The sequence below is a fragment of the Scyliorhinus canicula genome, chromosome 6 (genome assembly GCF_902713615.1).
Source record: "Scyliorhinus canicula chromosome 6, sScyCan1.1, whole genome shotgun sequence".
Classification (NCBI taxonomy): Eukaryota; Metazoa; Chordata; class Chondrichthyes; order Carcharhiniformes; family Scyliorhinidae; genus Scyliorhinus; species Scyliorhinus canicula.
Genome location: NC_052151.1, coordinates 126,613,567 through 126,633,064, shown reverse-complemented (window position 1 = coordinate 126,633,064; position 19,498 = coordinate 126,613,567). Strand labels below are relative to the sequence as shown.

At 45.9% G+C, this 19,498-nt stretch overlaps 1 protein-coding gene across 14 annotated transcripts in view; it reads right to left on the bottom strand.

Annotated features, from left to right (window-relative positions):
• dnmt3ab (DNA (cytosine-5-)-methyltransferase 3 alpha b) overlaps positions 1–19,498 on the bottom strand; it is a 709,318-nt gene that overhangs the window by 67,652 nt on the left and 622,168 nt on the right. For 13 of the 14 annotated variants that reach the window (XR_005460997.1, XR_005460998.1, XM_038800092.1 and 10 more), the window contains 2 exons: positions 10,028–10,176; positions 4,874–4,959 (listed from right to left, as the gene is read on the bottom strand). Coding sequence is in view for 12 of the 14 variants with exons in the window: in XM_038800092.1 (XP_038656020.1) it covers positions 4,874–4,959; positions 10,028–10,176 (235 nt within the window). In the remaining 2 variants the exon portion in view is untranslated. Of the gene's footprint in view, positions 1–4,813; positions 4,960–10,027; positions 10,177–19,498 lie in introns of all 14 variants that reach the window. The other variant, XM_038800103.1, reaches the window with a different exon arrangement.

Genomic DNA, 19,498 nt, shown 5'->3' with positions numbered 1-19,498 from the left:
AAAATTGGACGAAAAGTAGTCAGACTGCGAGTAGTTTATAAGCCTCCAAACAGTAGCTACATTGTAGTACAAAGTATAAATCTAGATATAATAAAAATACAATAATATTTATTAAGTGTTACAAGTAGGCTTACATTACCACTGCAATGATGTTACTGTGAAAATCCCCGCGTTGCCACACTACGGCAAGTATTTTATTTGGGATTTGACAGTAGGGCCCGAGGGGGCTGCGATTTTGATTAATAAGAAAATATATTTTCTCGTGGCTAGGATACTGATAGATTGGAATTGGAGGTATGCAATTGGAGGTCAGTGGGTTGTTGACTAGTAAGTAGTTTTTCTTTTCATTTATTTATATTTTTATTTTGTTTTTTGATATTGTAGTTGTATAAGTTAACCTAAGGTTTAAGACATGACAGGAGATCCCAGGCCCGTGTCATGCTCCTCATGTACAATGTGGGAGCTCAGGGACACGTCCACTGACTCTGACTCCTTCACCTGGAAAAAGTGTGTCCAGCTGCAGCTCTTGTTAGGCCGCCTGACGGCTCTGGAGCTGCAGGTGGACTCACTTTGGAGCATCCGCGATGCTGAGAATGTCATGGATAGCACATTCGCTGACTCGGTCACACCAACACAGGGTGATAGAAAATGGATGACCAAAAGACAGAGCAAGAGTAGGAATCCTTTAAAACAGAAATGAGGAGGAATTCCTTCAGCCAGAGGGTGGTGAATCTGTGGAACTCATTGCCGCAGAAGGCTGTAGAGACCACATCACTGAGTATCTTTAAGACGGAGATAGATAGGTTCTTGATTAATAAGGGAATCAGTGGTTATGGGGAGAAGGCAGGAGAACGGGGATGAGAAAATATTAGCCATGATTGAATGGTGGAGCAGACTCGAAGAGCCGAGTGGCCGAATTCTGCTCCTATGTCTTATATTCTTATGGTACCCTGATAGTCTTAGTTAATTTATATGCCAAAATTGGCATGATACAGTTTTTATCAACAAGTTGCTGGCTTCTATCCCCGATCTGGACTTGCACCAGCTAATTCTGGGGGGCATTTTAATTGTGTACTGGAGCCTTGCCTGGATAGATTGAGGCCTATGGGCGCGATTCTCCACAAAGGCGGAGAGTCGTGAAGGCTGCCATGAAAATGGCCGTGTTTCACGGCAGCCTCCGCGCCCCATCCCGGGACCCGATTCTGCTCCCTGGTCGGGGCTAGCATCGCGGCCCCGTGAACTACGGCATCGCGGGTTTAACGAATTTCGCTAAGCCCACGCGCCAAAGTTAGCGACGGCTGACACATATGATGACGTCAGCCGCGCATGCACGGATTGGACGACTTGAACCCGCGCATGCGCGGATGAGTCCTCACTGCAAGCATTCATATGGATATCTTGAGCTCAAATTATTTCCAGCTGAAGAGAGGTACAAGGCTGGGTTGTCCATGGTCCCCGCTGTTGTTTGCCTTGGCAATTGAGAATCTGGCCATAGCATTTAAATCATCTACGAGTTGGAGGGAAATAGAAAGGGGAGGAAGGGATATAGGGTGAATTTGTACGTGGATTGTTTCTCCAGTGTAGAGGAAATAATGAAGCTGCTGAGATGCTTTGTTTCCTTCTCGCAATATAAATTGAACTTAGGTAAAGACAAATACTTTCTGTTGAATCCCCCAGGGAATGGAGCTGATCTGGGGAGGTTGCCTTTTTGCCTGGCCAGGTCTAGCTTCCATTATCTGGAAATCCAGGTGGCCCATAAACTGAATTTTACAGTGCACGGTGGCACAATGGTTAGCACTGCTGCTTCACAGAACCATGGACATGGGTTCAATTCCAGCCTCGGGTAACTGCCTATGGTGCCTATGAAGTTTACACTTTCTCCCAGTATCTGTGTGGGTTTCCTCCGGGTGCTCTGGTTTCCTCCCACAGTTCAAAGATGTGCAGGTTAGGTGGATTGGCCATGCTTAATTGCCCCCTGGTGTCCAAAGATGTTAAGGTAGGTTACTGGGTTACGGAGATAGAGTGGGGAGGCGTGGGTGAAGTAGGGTGTTCTTTCCAAGGGCCGGTGCAAACTCGATGGACCGAATGCCCCCCTTCTGCATGTAAATTCTATGAATTTTGTTGGTCTGGTAAATGTGGTCAAGTCTGATTTGAAGAAATGGGAAAACCTCCATTTGTTCCTGGGGCGGCAGGCTCAATTGGTGAAGATGAATATCCTCCCAAGGTTTCTACTTTCGTTCCATTGTCTCCCAGTTTTCCTCCCCAAATATTTATTTGTGAAAGTTAATAAAATGATATGTTCTTTTATTTGGGTGGGCAAGACCGCACGTAGGGTGTTTTTGCAGAGAGAAAGACGTTGCCCAATCTGTTATTTTATTATTGGGTAATGGACATGGAAAAGGTACGGGGGTGGTTTAAGGGTACGGAGTCCACATGGCAGCAGGTGGAGAGGAGTGCCTGTAGAGGTACTAATTTGAGAGCCCCGGGCCGGAGAATCGCCGCAACCGCGTACACGACGTCGCGAACACTTTGTCTCCATTTTGGAGAATCGCCCCCTTGGTTTTGGGTCTGCTTCCATTTTCCCCCGCAAAGTGGACTTCAAGTCCGGTGGTTGTAGTCACTCTGAGAATATGGAGACAGTTGAGGTGACATTTCAAGCTTGGTGCCATGCCATTGTTAGACTCGATCTGCAGAAAACATCGCTTTGTTCCAACGGTTTTGGACTCGCCCTTTGGCGTCTGGGGGAGGAGGGATTGGAACGCTTTAGGAATGTGTTTATAGAGGGGAAGTTCACTGGTTTTGATGAATGGTAGGGCAAGTTCCAGGGGCTGGTTTAGCACAGTGGGTTAAACAGCTGGCTTGTAATGCAGAACAATGCCAGCAGCGCGGGTTCAATTCCTGTACCGGTCTCCCCGAAAATCCGCCGGAATGTGGCGACCAGGGGCTTTTCACAGTAACTTTATCAAGGTACTTGTGACAATAAGCGATTATTATTATAATTATACTATAATTATATTATTATTATAAGTTCCAGCTTCCGAAGGTTTAGGTGTTATAAAGTGCATAACGTTTTGCGTAAAGAGATTCCTTCCTTCCCCTTGGCACCCTCACTCTCTTTGATGGATGGGGTCCTTTTGATGGTTAAGCTAGGTGACGGGAAGATATCGGATATTTGTAGTCGGCTGGATCAATGGAGCAATCTTCATTGGATGAGGTAAAAAGGAAGGGGGAGTTGGGTCAGGTTTTTGATGGAAGAGGTGTAGAGTGAGGCTCTGCACAGGGTCAACTCAACCTCCTCATGTGCTAGTCTCAGCTTGATTCAGTTTAACGTGGTGCATAGGGTACATCTGACCAAGGTGCGGATGAGTGTTTTTTATCTGGGAGTAGAAGATAGTTGCGAGTCTTGTTCACGGGATCCAGTGAATCATACGCATATTTTCTGGTTTTATCCTAAACTTGAGAGCTTTTGAGTCTCCTTCTTTCGCACCATGTCAGGGATTCTTGGGGTTGAGTTGGAACCTTGCCCGCTGGTGGCTATCTTTGGGGTCTTGGACTCGCCAGGCTAATGCTTTTGCCCTCCCCTCGCTGATAGCCCAAAGATGAGTTCTGTTTGGGTGGAGGGCTCCAGTTCTGTCCAGTGCTTTGTCCTGGTTGAGGATCCTTGTGGAGTTTTTGTACTTAGAAACAGTCACGAATATATCAAGTATATTCCTGGTTTCGTTTCTGGTTTGACTTGGTTGTTTTTCCCTTGTTCTTGTCGTGAAGGGTGGGATTGGTGGGGATGTTGAGTCTGGAATTGTATTTGTTGTGTATTATGGTTTTGCAGTGTGATATTGAAAAACTTGTCTCAATAAAAATATTTAAAAAAAAAAGAGAATGACACCTTCTACAAGAAGGATGAACCATCCGTGGCTAAGAATGGAAGAATGGGTGCACAAGTTTGCAAAGATTAGTGGTATTGGAATATTGGAAAAAGTGTAGAAACTGGCAAGGGATGACAAAAAAAAGAGATATTGGAATGACAGTAAACTCGCAAGAAATATAAAAACAGATTCGGAGAGTTTCTACAAGTACATGCAAAGGAAGAGAGTAGCTAAATTAAAAGTTGGTCTCTTACTTAGAGGATGAGACTGGGGAATCAACAACAGACTTTGAACAAGTATTTTGTATTAGTCTTCGCAGCTGAAGACAATAACAGCTTCTCAAGAATAGTAAAAAGTCAAGGAGCAAAAGACATCGAGGAACTTAAAACAATCACTAAGGCATTAACAAACTAATGGGACTAAAGGCTGACAAATCCCTTGGACTTGATGACCTGAATCCAAGGGCCACATCAGTGATGTTACATTTATATCATAGTGCTTTTGGAATTGAACATGTGGAATAATTTATAAAGGAAGAAAATATAAAAGGACAAAATCAGGTACAATAATTAGAAATAAAATGTTGACAATTTAGAATTACTTAACTCCAGCGTAAGGCTTTGTCTGTCTCCAAAAGGCAGTCACCAGTTTCAAGTTTCTAACCTGTCATTTCAATCAGTCTAGAAATTTGCCCAGCTCTTCGTCATATGGGATAATTGTATTAATAAGTTCCTCTGCAGAAACTGGAAAAACTGACAAATATACCTCACCTTGCATCTAGTCAACCAATCACAATGTAAGAACACTACAACCTGGACCACATTATGTTTCTTCCTGAAAGGAGTGATACAGAAGAAACAAAAGGGAATAAAATCTAGGATCAAATGGTGAGTCTAAGGATTTCTATAGATAATGTATGTTCGCTGACAGAATATTCTGCTGAGTCTCACTGTGTCATGTTGTCCACTGGCTAATTCTCAGTATTGGTCCCACACCGTTCTTTCACCAACCTGTTCATACCAGGAAGGTTACCCCAGAAGTAACGGGCTCGATGGGCAGCAGAGACTTCCTTGGCATCTATCATCACAGGATTACACTGGCACGAAAAGAGAAAAAAGAAAAAGCTTATTTATTTCATGAATTTGGACAATAGAACATAGAACATAGAACATAGAACAGTACAGCACAGAACAGGCCCTTCGGCCCTCGATGTTGTGCCGAGCAATGATCACCCTACTCAAACCCACGTATCCACCCTATACCCGTAACCCAACAACCCCCCCCTTAACCTTACTTTTTAGGACACTACGGGCAATTTATCATGGCCAATCCACCTAACCCGCACATCTTTGGACTGTGGGAGGAAACCGGAGCACCCGGAGGAAACCCACGCACACACGGAGAGGATGTGCAGACTCCGCACAGACAGTGACCCAGCCGGGAATCGAACCTGGGACCCTGGAGCTGTGAAGCATTTATGCTAACCACCATGCTACCGTGCTGCCAATGTTATTATTTGAATGGAATCTTCTCTCTTGCCACTCCCCTGCCCCAATTCCCTGATCACCTGCTTTAAAACTATAAAGGACTTGTGCATCGGACATAGCGATTTGTCAGTTGGGGCATAGTAAGAATTCTGGCATGCTGTAGCCATGACTTTCAATCCGTCCTAAGGGGCCTGCACCTGCATTTTCAGCAAACACACTTTGTTGGGAAAGGGCAATACCAGGAGTGTGAATTTGCAAAATGACCCCATGTGAAGAATTTTCTGATTTAAGCTGTCAACTCAGGCTGGAGAAGCATTGTGTAGCCCGCCAGCTGCACTGCTGCCTTTTGTCATCATGTTTTGACACTCAGCCAGAAATAATCTAGGAGGCGGGTCCCATGACGTCATGCTGGCGGGGTAGTGTTAAAGGGGGACCTGATGTAAAAAAATTAGAAAAAACAAGAACCCCACAGAAACGGAACACCGTACTCCCCTCGGGAAGAATGTCCCCCACCATGGGACCCCCCCCCCCCCCCCCCCCCCCCCCCCGGAGCAGTGCCAGAGAGCAGTTCCCCATCCAGTGCCCAGGCAGTACGAAGGAGCAGTGCCAGGCATGTCCCCCTTTCCCTGGGATCTGTAGCCACCTGTGCACCTCCGGCAGGTTCCCCAAGGGGACCTGTTGTGAATGTACAGACCAACACATTGCAAATGAGAGGTAAATGGGGATCCCAACTTTAAAAGTCGGGATCCCTGTTAAGTAATTGTTGAGGTGGTGGGAACAATCAAGTGGCAAAACTTTTCTGCCATAAATGCCATTATGGGTCTCCCACTCGATTCTCCACCTCTCCACACTTACCCCCCAAAACAAAAAAAAGGGCTGAAAATTCCAGCCCCCATATAAATAATTAAAAGAAAATTTCAGATAATTTCACTCAATTAATACTAATATCTTACACCACAAAATTCATATTTATGATGTCTTGCATTAAAATTTTAAATCAACGTCCAAGCATGAAATCGTTCAACAGATTGGTGTATCTGTCAGCTTGTGAGGAGGATGGGTAGATGTGGTGGACCTGGCAATGCCATTATGTTTAAAAGCATTCCATGGCATTATAAATATTGTAGCTGTAAGCTTTGCATCACCGGTAATGCAGTGGATACTGATGGAAACGGATTTGCAGGCTTAAAACAATATTTAGTGAAGACCAATGAGTGCATCTCAAAAGGAGAAAACATTACCAACCACTGGAAAATACCCAGATTGTTGAAGCAAAAGAAATGTTATAAGACAAGCGTGCATTGCAGCCGATGTTTTAAGGGAGACACGACACTGCACTGTTTGATTTTGATACATTGTTGCTTTGATGTTATATAACATTTAAATAGTGCTAAGATTGGGGCTTTAAAAACTTTGGAGATTTGGGGAATTATTTTTATCCATGAATTTTTTCTTTATTTATTCATTCACAGGATGGTAGGTCAGCATTTATTTCTCATCCCAAATTGCCCTCGAAAAGGTGATGTTGAGCTGCCTTCTGGAACTGCTGCAGTCCATCTGGTGCAGGAACACTCGCAGTGCTGTAAGGAAGGGAGTTCTAGGATTTTGACCCAGCGGCAGTGAAGGAATGGCAATATAGTTCCAAGGCAGGATGATGTGTGGCTCGGAGGGGAACTTGGTGGTGGTGTACCATTGCATCTGCTGCCCTTGTCCTTTTATGTGGCAATGGTCATGGATTTGGAAGGTTGCTGTCAAAGGGGCTTTGTTGAGTTGCTGCACTGCATCTCGTAAATGGTACACACTTCTGCCAATGTGCATCATTGGTGGAGAGAGTGCCAATCAAACGGGCTGTTTTCTCCTGAGGGTGTTGAACTTCTTCAGTGTTGTTGGAACTGCAGTCATCCAGGCGATGGGGAGTATTCCATCACACTCCTTCCTGACTGTTGTCTTCAACAAGGGAATCAGGAGGTGAGTTCCTCGCCACAGAATTCCTAGCCTCTGACCTGCTCTCCTAACCATTGTAATTATATGACAAGCCCAATTCAGTTTCTGGGCTAGGCTACTGAACTGATAAATCACAACCCTAAAGCAATGCTCTGGAGTTCCAGGTTCAAATCCCACCATGGTAGATGGTTAAATTTGAATTTAATAAAATCATCAGCACGGTAGCATTGTGGATAGCACAATTGCTTCACAGCTCCAGGGTCCCAGGTTCGATTCCGACTTGGGTCACTGTCTGTGCAGAGTCTGCACATCCTCCCCGTGTGTGCGTGGGTTTCCTCCGGGTGCTCTGGTTTCCTCCCACAGTCCAAAGATGTGCAGGTTAGGCCGATTGGCCATGATAAATTGCCCTTAGTGTCCAAAATTGCTCTTAGTGTTGGGTGGGGTTACTGGGTTATGGGGATAGGGTGGAGGTGTTGACCTTGGGTAGGGTGCTCTTTCCAAGAGCCAGTGCAGACTCGATGGGCCGAATGGCCTCCTTCTGCACTGTAAATTCTATGATGATAATTCTGTGGCAGGCCTGGGTTAGCGGAATTTGTTTAAAGGTATTTTTTAGTGGTATTAGTCACTGAACTGATAAAACACAAGCCTAGAGCAGGAGATCCTGTGGCAGGCATGGGTAAGCAGAAAGGTTTGTACTAAAATAGTGGTAAGCCCCAGGATTTAGATAGTGGGGTGGTTAGAGAGGCTAATGCTATTGAATTTCAAGGAGAGATGGCCAGTGCATGATGCTTGTGTGACAAGTGTCACTGGCACTTACCAGCCCAAGCCTGAATGTTGTTTAAGTCTTACTACATATGGACACAGACTACTTCAGTACCCGGGGAATCGTGAATGTGAACATTGTGCAATCATCAGCAAACATCTCCACTTCTGACCTGAGATGGAGTGAAAGTCTGATGAAATAGCTGAAGGTGGTTGGGTCGAGGGCACTATGCTGAGAGACTCTGCAGTCCTGGGACTGAGATGATTGGCTTTTAACAACCAAAATCATTTTCGTTTCAACTAGATATGACTCCAACCAGTGGAGTTTTCTCCCTGGTTCCCATTGACCAGTTTTGCTAGAGTTTTTTGATGCTGCACTTAATCAAATGCTGCCTTGATGTAATTAATCCAGGGGCAAAGTGGCCCTGGGAGAACCCAAACTGAGCAGCTGTAAACTGGTTATTGCTCAGTAAGTGCAATTGATAGTGTTGTTGGCTACCCTTCCATCTCTTCACTGATGATTGAGAGTGGACTGATGGGGCAGTAATTGGCTGGGTTGGATTTGTCCTGCTTGTTGTTGACAGCAGATACCTGGACAATTTTACAGACTGCAGGGTAGATGTACTGGAATAGCTTGGCTAGGGACATGATTAATAATAATAATAACCTTTTCTTGTCACAAGTATGAGGTACTGTGAAAAGTCCCTCGTCGCCACATTCCGGCGCCTGTTCGGGTAAGCTGGTATGGGAATTGAACCCGTGCTGCTGGCCTTGTTCTGCATCACAAACCAGCTGTCTAGCCCACTGAGCTAATCCAGGTTAGTTCTGCAGCCCAAGTCTTCAGTAGTATTGACAGAATGTTGACAGGGTACATAGCCTTTCCAGTATCCAGTGCCTTCAGATGTTTCATGATATCACATGGAGTGAACCGAACTGGCTGAAGACTGGCATCTGTGATCCTGGGAACCTCACGAGGAGGCCAATGGATAATCCACTTGGCATTTCTGGCTAAAGATGGCTGCAAATGCTTCAGCGTTCTCTTTTGCATTGATGTGCTGGGCTTCCCATCTTTGAGGATGGGGACATTTGTGAAGCTTCCTCCTCCTGTTAGTTGTTTGATTGTCCACTACCATACATGACTGATTGTGGCAGGACTGTAGAGATTAGATCTGATTTGTTATTTGTGGGATAGCTTAACTCTATCACATGCGGTTTCCACTGTTTGGTTATCATTCTATTCCCTATCTAATGATACATAAAGAAATTATCTAAGAGTCATGAATGAATCCATCTATTTAGAATCTCATAGGTATTTTTTTCTACGCCCGCAGAGGCAATCATTTGTCTTTAGTTTCTTGTTTTCCTGCGGACATTTTTAACTTCATGTAGAAAAGGATACTGATTTATTTTCTCACACATCTTAAGCCATCATTTTTACAGCAATAGAGGTCATTGTTATAATGTCCAATCCATTCTGACTGAAATAGAATACGAGCAATGGAACGAGGTTTGAGGTTTCTGAGAAAATACATTTAGAAATTAATAATATCATTCCTCCCAACTGCACTGAAGCACAGAATATAAACTGCATCCAGACCTCCCATCTCTGATTTGTCTCTTCAATGTCTTTCTGTAGCATTCACAATATAATTGCTCAGGAGGTGAGTAGCTGGGACACTCCCTTAACTCTGCTGATGCAGCATTATAGACAGTATTTGGGAAATATAAAAGAGGCAAGAGGGACTAGATCTTCAGTCATATCATTGTGCATTTATTATAAATGGTTTGCAATATAATTCAGCTCCATTTGAATGAAAATTATGAAAGCTACAGATTATAAACATAGCAAATTGACTTGTTGGACAGAAATTGAGAATGCATGATTTGTTATGTCCTTTTTCAGGACTATGGGGGGTAGTGTTAAGGGAACTAGCTGTTTCTGTTTAGACCTCTTGCTTTGAAGAAACTTACCTCTAGAAAGCGGGAGATGTCCCTCTTGTCACTGACTCCCATTGCCACCACATTTTCAAACAGCCAGAAGAATGGTCGATTGTCTCCTTCTTTCGGCCTCGTTTCATGGAGAAGACGGTAGAATTCAAAAAACAGGCGGCCTGTGCCCTCTGTAAAGTAACAGGATGTAACACAGTAAAAGCTGTCCTTTTGGACACCTAGCCACGACATTCGATAAGACGTGAGTAAACGTGACGTGCAATTAACCCACCTCCATTACCTCCAGGACACAAACTTTGTACTCCCTTCTTTTTTTGTAAATAATTTCTGCCTGCAGCTAGCACTAACTGCATTTCTAAATACCTGCACCCCTGAGTGGGGGAGGGAGCACAAAATTGTGAGAGGCCAGCACTTAAAAGCTATCCTATGCTGCTTAGTTGCAAAAGGGATTGTGAGCTAGAAGAGCACTAAACAATGGAACAACAGTGAGCTGACTCCAAGATTTTTCACGTTAGACTAGTGGCCTTGTTTGAAGAGGTGCAGATGCCAACAGAGTACAAGAGGTGTCATATATCTGAAGGATCTCTGGACAAACTCTGAGAAGGCAGTGGGAACAGGTACCTGGGGTGGTCAAGACCATGAGTCCAACCTCAAGGACCTTGATGCAGTGATGTTAAATGTTCACTGACCTAACACCGGTTGTCAAAGTTGGTGAATGTATCTTCTATTACACTGCACAATTAGATTCACATACTGCTGCTCAATGCACCACCACATCCCCATCACGCTTCTTTCGACAATTTCTATCATTCACAACTCAAAGTTAACATTCATACGCTTTACCGCACTTTCACACACTTAATTACTGCAAGACACTCATCAACAAATCACAGCTTGCACGCACTTACAGCTGATCAACCATGACAGCCACTTCATCAAACAGATTGCACCCTGTTTGTAGACACACTTCCTCTCTGCTTCCTCCAGAGGCTGTAGGAGCTAACTCACAGAGGTTGAGCAAACCTGCATGTCCTTACAGCAATGGGAAAGAATGCTCACCTTCATTGGAGTAGCAGTGACTGAGGACCTAGTCAACAGTAAAGATGGTGATGGTATTCTCATAACTAATCCTCCTTCTCACACCTCATTTCTCCTCACCCCACAATCTTTCCTGGTTTACAAACTGCTGATGGTGAACGTATGTACCACTTGTTCCTCCCTCCCCAAACTCCCCGCTCCCTGCAAACCCAGTCCCTGTACCACAACCCTATCCTTGTGAATTGCTCCTTTCAGATACTCAAGAACTACAAACTGGCCAGGAGATGATGGAAGAGAAGGAGGTGGAAGTGCAGGATCAGTAAAGAGGAAGAGACAAAACTGCTCGCTCTCACACTCTCAGCCATCATCTCTGAAAATGACACTGCATTCACTTTACAGAAAGCTTAAAGCTGGAACCTGCACATGGAGAGACATGACAGCCCTGTGGCCAGGGAATAGGATAAGGCTTGTGCTGGTGCCAAGCTTTCATATGCGTTCTGCTGCACAGGACTCAAATGAGGATATCAATAGAACTTGCAGAAGCAGGCTGATGGGTGTGCACAATGAAATGCTTGGTGCATGGGAAATCCTGCCTGAAAGCCTCCTGTCACCATCATGGAGCATGGAGGAGTCTGGCTTCAAATACGCAGAGGGCTTTGTGCAGGGATTGGAGCCCATCCACATGAAAGTGGTGTTTAAATCCATGATGACATTTGTGGACCCAAACATGATGCTTCTTCTGATGGTCGGTGTCTCAGCTTACTTTGTATAACAAACAGAAACCACACTAAACCTGGTTACTGCAGTGGAAGCTCAGAATGAAGTTAGGCGAGTTCAGGCTGCTTCCACCATAGCTGCAGATACCAGTGTGCAAAGGGGCTTTAAGTGTGGTACAGCAGTCCAGCAATCTGTCCTGCAAAACGTTGCCAAGATTATTAAGGAGCTGCCACAGGGTGCGGCAATGGCACCGTGGTGCACAAAGCTGCTATCCTCTCTAAATATGACAGAATGTGGTGCCCCAAACCTGCCACTCCACCAACGCACCTGCTGTTGACCATCAGTGTTCCAGCCTGTGCAAAGGTGGTAACATGGGTGGCAACATGGGCCTCGTTGTAACAGGTGTCCACCTCGATCTCCGGCCGCTATAGTGGCATCATCAGCCAGGACCTCAGCGGGTACCCCTTACCCCCAAGAGCCAACCTGTCAACCTGAGGTAGTTCTTGAAGGCACTGAGGATTTCAAAGGGAATGTGCACACACATGCATGATACAGAGGTGCTGGTTGGACACAATCTGGACATTCAGGGAGTGGGACCCTTTTCTGTTAATGAGGGGCACTTCCTGATGCCCAGGTGCTGCAAGACGACATGCGTGCCATCTATTGTCCCCTGGACCTGGGGAATCCTGGCAATGGTGTAGAATCCGGGTACCTTCGTAGTTCTGGTCCAGCACAAAGCTGATATAGTCGGATGCCCGGGTATACAGGGATCCGTGACCTCACGGATGTAATTGTGGGTTGCAGCTTGTGATGGGCGGCTGGGTCTTCAGGGTGTGCGGCGGCCCCCTGCACATGGGGTGCCACCTCTTGCCTACGTCGATGCTGCTGCCTTTTCCGGCCTCTGGGCTGTCACCAGAACCGCAAGGGCAGCCTCTGCAGGATCGACAACACCAGCCATATTGTTGTATCTGTAAGAAATTCGAGAAGGAGAGAGACTGACAATCGGTTGCAGCTTCCACCCGGGACCTTCAAATCCCCCAAGCCTCCCCTTGCTCACGTGACCCGGATTCTTCAGAGCGCCATTCACCAGTTGTGCTGGAGAACCTCGCTCTGCACGCTCACCCCCGGCCACATCAGGAGCTCCTAGCGGGGTGGAGTCAGCTACATACAGTTGTGGGATTCTGTGCCCTCGTTGCCTCGGTTGCCATAACACACTGTTTACAGGTTGTTGTTGCCAGATGAGTTGGGGGATGGGAAGATCGCGGATATTCATGGATGGCTGGTGGCACAGGGAAAGCGCTAATCGAGGAGATAGAGTGGAAGTGGGAGGTGGAAGTGGGAGGTGGAGCTGGGCATGGAGTTGGGATGTGGAGTTAGATTATGCACCGGGTTAATGCTACATCGTCCTGTGCCAGGGTGAGCTTGTTGAAATTCAAGGTGGTGCATAGGGCTCACGTGACGTAGGTGTGGATGAGTGGGATCTTTGCAAAGATTGAGGATAAGAGTGAGAGATACGGAGTGGGGCTGGCCACGTGTTTTGGTCATGTCCACGATTGGTGGGGGCTCTGGAACCCGATATTTGAAACTCTATCTAAAATTGTGGGGATGGGGGGGCGGTGATGTCGCTGGGCTATCTGGTGGCAATCTTTGGGGTGTCGGGATTGCTGAAGTTGTTGGAGGGGAAGGGGGCTGACGTAGGGGCTTTTGCCATTTTGCCATGTTGATCGCCCAGTGGTGAATTCTATTGGAGTTGAGGTCGGTGGAGCCATCAAGGGTGGTTGGGGGCTATTGGAGAGTTCCTTAAGATGGAGAAGATTAAATTAGCCCTTCGAGGCTCGGAATGGGGGTGGGGGGGGCTGGTTCTGGGCGAGATGGAGGCTGTTCATGTACCTGTTTCAGGACCAGTTTGTTGCCAGCAAAAGGGGGGGGGGGGGGGGGGGGGGGGGGGGGGAGGGAGGTGGTGGTGCTAGTTTGAGGGGTTAAAAAGAGGGGAGAAAATGTCAAATTACAGGGACTGTTATGTTTTTGATTGACTAAGTGTCTCTTTTTATGTATGCCCTGGTTTGATTAAAAATATTTTAAAAAAGATTGCAACCTGATTTACGCCACGACAACCTTGATTTTAGCCCGTCCTGCTATTTAACTATTTAATTGGTGCGCCAAGATCGGAGCAGGGTGCAACGCGGTGGTTAAATCACTCCCGATACCTGCATTCACTTGTACCACAGTCAGAGGAACAGATTATGGACTGCCCAGCTGGAAAGACAACATAATGGTTGCCTTCTCCCATCCTCCTCACCCTCTTGCTCCTGCTACTTCTCGGTAGGGCAGGAGAGACATAATAAGTGTTGTATCCTCATGATGGTGTAGGATGTAACAGCTCACAACAAGTTGTGAAATTCACTCTGCTGAGAATGGCAGAGTTCCTCCAGACCAGCGAACAGAAGTGTTGTTTAAGCACCCCAATGGTCTTCTCGCTGACATTTGGTGTGGCAATATTGCTTCTGATATTGACGTGCTGTCCGTATGTGTTGGTTGCACATTGCATGTGGTTAGTGGACAACTCTGGTTGCCAAGTAGCCCCTCCCTCTGGTTTATTATGTTGGCTCAAATGCAGATGGCACAATGAACTGCGGATTAATCTGCATGATTTACTGAGCATGATTGTACATCGGCTGGACACTGAAGGAATGGAATCCCTTCCAGTTGCTTTATATCTTGGAGTTGACATACATTACCCACAAAGCAACACGTGTCAATGGGTGGCAACCTGCACCATGGGGAAGTCTGTAATCCTGACAAAGCTGTATCCTCCATCTTCTTGCTTGCTTCCGACAAGAGAAAAAAATGTATGCACTTCTCTATTCAAACAGAGAGCCTCTGAGGCCTCCCTTATGCAACAGTGAATGTCAAACTGCAATATGCTGCAAATATCATTTGCTCTGAAAGGAGTCAGACACATAAGACATTAATTGTCACAGTCACCTTCACTGCCACTGACAATGGGGTCCTCACCCTGCTTGATCTCTCCCATAAATAGCACTAGCGGGGATTCCATCCTATTGCTGAATTGCAAAGTTAAGGTGGTTGGACTGCTCGGGTCAGAAATGGCACCATCGAAATGAGTGATATGTGCTGACTTTGCTTATGTTCTACCTTCTCTGCATGCTTCTGATGCTTCCTCCCTGCATGCACTAATGCCATAACCAAAATATTGTCTGGCAAGGCCAGCGCCTAAAGCTTGTGCAGATGTTACTTTGGACCGAAGATGGCACTGCCTTCTGAAATTCTGCAGCCCTTAACTTAACTGCTACTTGTTCCAAGTGGACATAATTTCACAGTAGAATTGGTAACTACTATATTGGTGATAGACAGGGGTATAAATAACAAGATAATTCTGTTATTACAGTTCGGGATACAGATCGATAAAGCGCACAGTATCATAGCCATTAGGCATAATTTTCAGCAAGTTGATTTAATTTCCGTATTGAATATGCTAGGCACATTGGAGCGTATAATGTGAATTTGTTTCTCACACTTGCATCGGCTGTACCCCACTATCACCAAAACCTACTGTACATATAAATGGGGCAAATTAAAACCCCATGACCAGCAGGAGAGGCTTGTATTTGGGTGGGTGTGGGGAGCTAAATCAGAAAAAATGCAAAATTCCAACTCATCACAAATGCACCTACTTCTGTTTTCACAGTGATGGGGCTTGGGGTGTAACCTACTCTGGAGGTGTGGTTCTGTGATTATATGTTCATGTTATAATCCCCATGAGGATGTTTTATAGGGTCCACCAACCAATTAGAAGAACTGAAACTAATTAAGGGATAAATTAAAGGGGGCCGCTCCTGCAAAGAACAAATGGAGCACAGCCCAAAATGGACAAAGAGGAACAGAAACTTAAAAACATCAAACCAAAATGTGAAAATTGGGGTCGATCAAGCTGTCCAAACCCTGCGGTGCCCACGGAGCACGGAAGGCCTTGGGTGTGTCCGTGGACACCCCATGTTCTCTCCAGGGACATCCGGCCTTGAATAAAGCCGAGGAATAAAGTCGGGTCAGATATCCCCCTCGGTCGCGCAGGACTTGTTTATGGTAAGTTTAACCCCCATGAGGACCATGGAGAAACAATCATTGAGAGACTCATAGAATACAAGCTCCCCAGGTAGGGGGCGGAGGCCAACCACCTGGGGATCATTAAGGCAGGGAATAAAAGCAGGCCCAACTCAGGGCCTGATCAGATCAATCCTCCCAGCAGGGTGGGCACTGGGAGTGAAATGCTGTGCTAAGCGTGTAATTGTATGTAAATAAAATCACTTCAGTTCACAACTGCTTCTTTATGAGATATTATAGCTAGAATGGCTCTGTTTGTAAGAGTTTTGCAACTATTTAAATACAGTTTGGGCCTCTGGACTGCCCAGAAAACTGTCAGCTAAAAGCAGGCAGGAGCAGCAGGAGTCAAGCACCCTTTTTAGAACACTGCTTATGTGCCAAGAGCAGCAGGAGTGATTACCCTCTGACTATCAATCAATCTTCCTGCCATTGTCAACTGACCTGACCAATCTCCAATCCCGTTATCTTTACTCGTCAAGCTTATCCTGATTGCTGCTCTGTACACCCCAACCCCATGTTCTCACCCAGTCCTTTGATACTTGCTGAAAGCTTGTCCGACCAACACTAACTCTTTTACTCCCAAATGCAAGTTCAGAATTCTCTACTCAGTATCTAAATGTTTTCTTGCTGTCCCTCCCACTTTTCCCAATTGCCTGCCCAACCCCCATCACTCACCCTGAAGTCACTCACATTTTCTTCCTCTCTCCTGATTGCTAGTCCATGTCCCCTGCACCAACTCCACTATGCTACCTGGTTTCCAGAGACAAGCCTGGTTGCACACATCTGCTGCTGGCTTTGCTGCCTGGTAGCCAGTCAGCTTGTGAATTTAGCTGGATGCCAGGCGGGAAACTGTGTAAACCATTGATAATGAGTTCCTGTTATTAAGTTGAGAGGGGATTCTCCCCTCATCCCAAACACAAGCACCCCATCTCCCTCCCCATAAATATTGAGGCCAAAGTTGCAACTCTCGTTGCTAATTCAACCTTCAGTGTCCCAATTAGCACATGGAGAATTCTGGCCACGGGATAAAAGACCGAACAAAGCACAAATCTAGGCTCAACTACTATATTAATGTCTATCCTAATTTATTCTAACTGTTGGCCATATTTACTGACTTGGCTGACAATGTAGAATATCATTTTTGCACAGCCACAAGAAAAAAGTGAAAGTAGAAACAGGAGGCACAAAATTCAGATGCAGTACGGTAGCATGGTGGTTAGCATAAATGCTTCACAGCTCCAGGGTCCCAGGTTCAGTTCCCGGCTGGGTCACTGTCTGTGCGGAGTCTGCACGTCCTCCCCGTGTGTGCGTGGGTTTCCTCCGGGTGCTCCGGTTTCCTCCCACAGTCCAAAGATGTGCAGGTTAGGTGGATTGGCCATGCTAAATTGCCCGTAGTGTCCTAAAAAAGTAAGGTTAAGGGGGGGTTGTTGGGTTACGGGTATAGGGTGGATATGTGGGTTTGAGTAGGGTGATCATTGCTCGGCACAACATCGAGGGCCGAAGGGCCTGTTCTGTGCTGTACTGTTCTATGTTCTATGTAACATCTGTTTTTTATGTGTTTTAAGTAGCCTTGGAGGTCCAAAATGGTATCCGTGGTTTCTGGTGCATGTCACACTGGATACCATATTGATACGGGTGTTAGCACCTGATGCACGATCAATTGGACTTGAGTCGTAGTGAAGTTCCAAACAACAGGCTTTAATACGCTAGATGTGAGACCGGCAGTGGTCGTACAGAGAAAGGCCGACTGCCAGCCAACACGAGCTCTTATACCCCGCCTTGTAGGCGAGACTACCAACCTCTCAGCCAATCGGCGGGGAGTCACATGACCAGCCACAACCAATTGGCAGAGAGGCACATGACTTGCCAGGGCCAATGGGCAGCGAGGCTGCTGTACCAATGGCAGCCTGGTTCTCCGGTAATATGATCTCTCTAGCCATACTACCATGGGAAGAGTGCAGAGCAGACACCTCATGACATGGATTAACATGTGGCTTCAATTTGAGGCTGGAAGTGTCATTTTGGAGCTGAAAGCTCCAGCTCATGCTCTCACTTTACCATGCACAGCTGAGCACACATTCAGCATCAAGAAGGAGAGCCTACCAATGTTTTTTAAAGGGATCAACAACTTTCAGGTTAGTTGCTAATTGATTTTCATTGGCTGTTGCCACGATTGTACAAGTGTTTTTTTCAGATGCTTAAAGTAACTAAATTCTACAGGGAGTGTGGCAGATGCTGAAGGACGGTTTGCTGACTTCAAGACTTCCGCACAAACCAATTGTTCCCAGATCTTTGTGCAGAAGGAGGCATTTCCTGTGACGTACAACATGACTTGGTAAAATGGGCAGAGAGCAAGCAGAGGAGGGCAAGAATTAGAAGAGAAAGATGGAAGAAGAGCTCTCAGGAGGAGGTGATGTCCCACAGACTACTTAGGAAGCAATTCTCCTATCTGAACCACGGTTTGTGAGACGTCTGTGCTTCAGTGATAAGATCTCTACTGAAATCTCACCTGCAGCAGCTGCAACTGCAACATCAGGACAAGCACTTCATTGATGGTGCTTGTGCAGGTGAGTATGACAATGAACCTTTTTGTGTTAGGTTCCTTGGAACTAGAGGTATTTGTAATACAGTACTCGGCAGAGCAGGTGTCAAGAATTGCAATGGTCAACTATCTGCTGCACAAACTCGTCACCATGAGGAGATAGCCTTTGCCATTAGCTATATGGTGGCTGGAAGGGAAGGAGGAAGAGAAAAGGAAACCTACACAGCTTCATTTTGCCAAGCTGCCTGATTAGACCATTAATTCACGCGACACGTGGTTAGAAGCGAACAGTGGTTTTAATCGTCTTACAACAGAGACTGCCTGTGACAAGATGAACTCTCGATGAACTGGCAGGCAGGCTCACAAAAGCAACCTTTATACTTCTGGTTAGGGGGAGGAGCCATGGGTGGAGCCCAGTACAAGCTCCTCATCTCCCCCTATGGGTAGAGCCGCGCAACTACACATGATCTGACACAAGGTACAGGCTCAACACATGTTGTACAATACAGTGTGGATTATTAGTGTTTATAATTCACCACACTGCCGTAAACAGCTTCTTAAAGTGTGACACCAGTGAAAACAGTTGTCATTCCCATTTCACCAGCAGTCCCACAACTTTCTCTGTCCACTCCAAGTTCAAACTTATTGCACACTGCATCCGGTCATGCTCTACCTTGCCCTGCAAGGGAGAGGGAAATGTGTCTGTGATCTGTTTGTGATCTAAGCGATGGTTATAGTTGAATAGCTGACAGCATGGGCAAGCTGTGGGATATGGGTTTGAGGGCTTTGTTAGTGTTACGTGTGTGAGGGTGAGAAAAATGTTAGGCATGAGTGACAATTGATGGAAACTGTTGCGAGGTGACTGATGAGAGTCAGATGATTTGAGATGTGTAGTTGGTATGATCTGGTATTTAAAGGTACATTCACAACCTTGATTTCTCACTGAAGATCACTGAACCTTTTTGCAGCACTATATCCATATCTTTGGTTCTTGACCCCCAGTATTGATTGCCACAGCTATCTGGTTCCACTATTTGTTGAGATTCTGGTCTGTGGGTCTCCTGGCTCCCTCT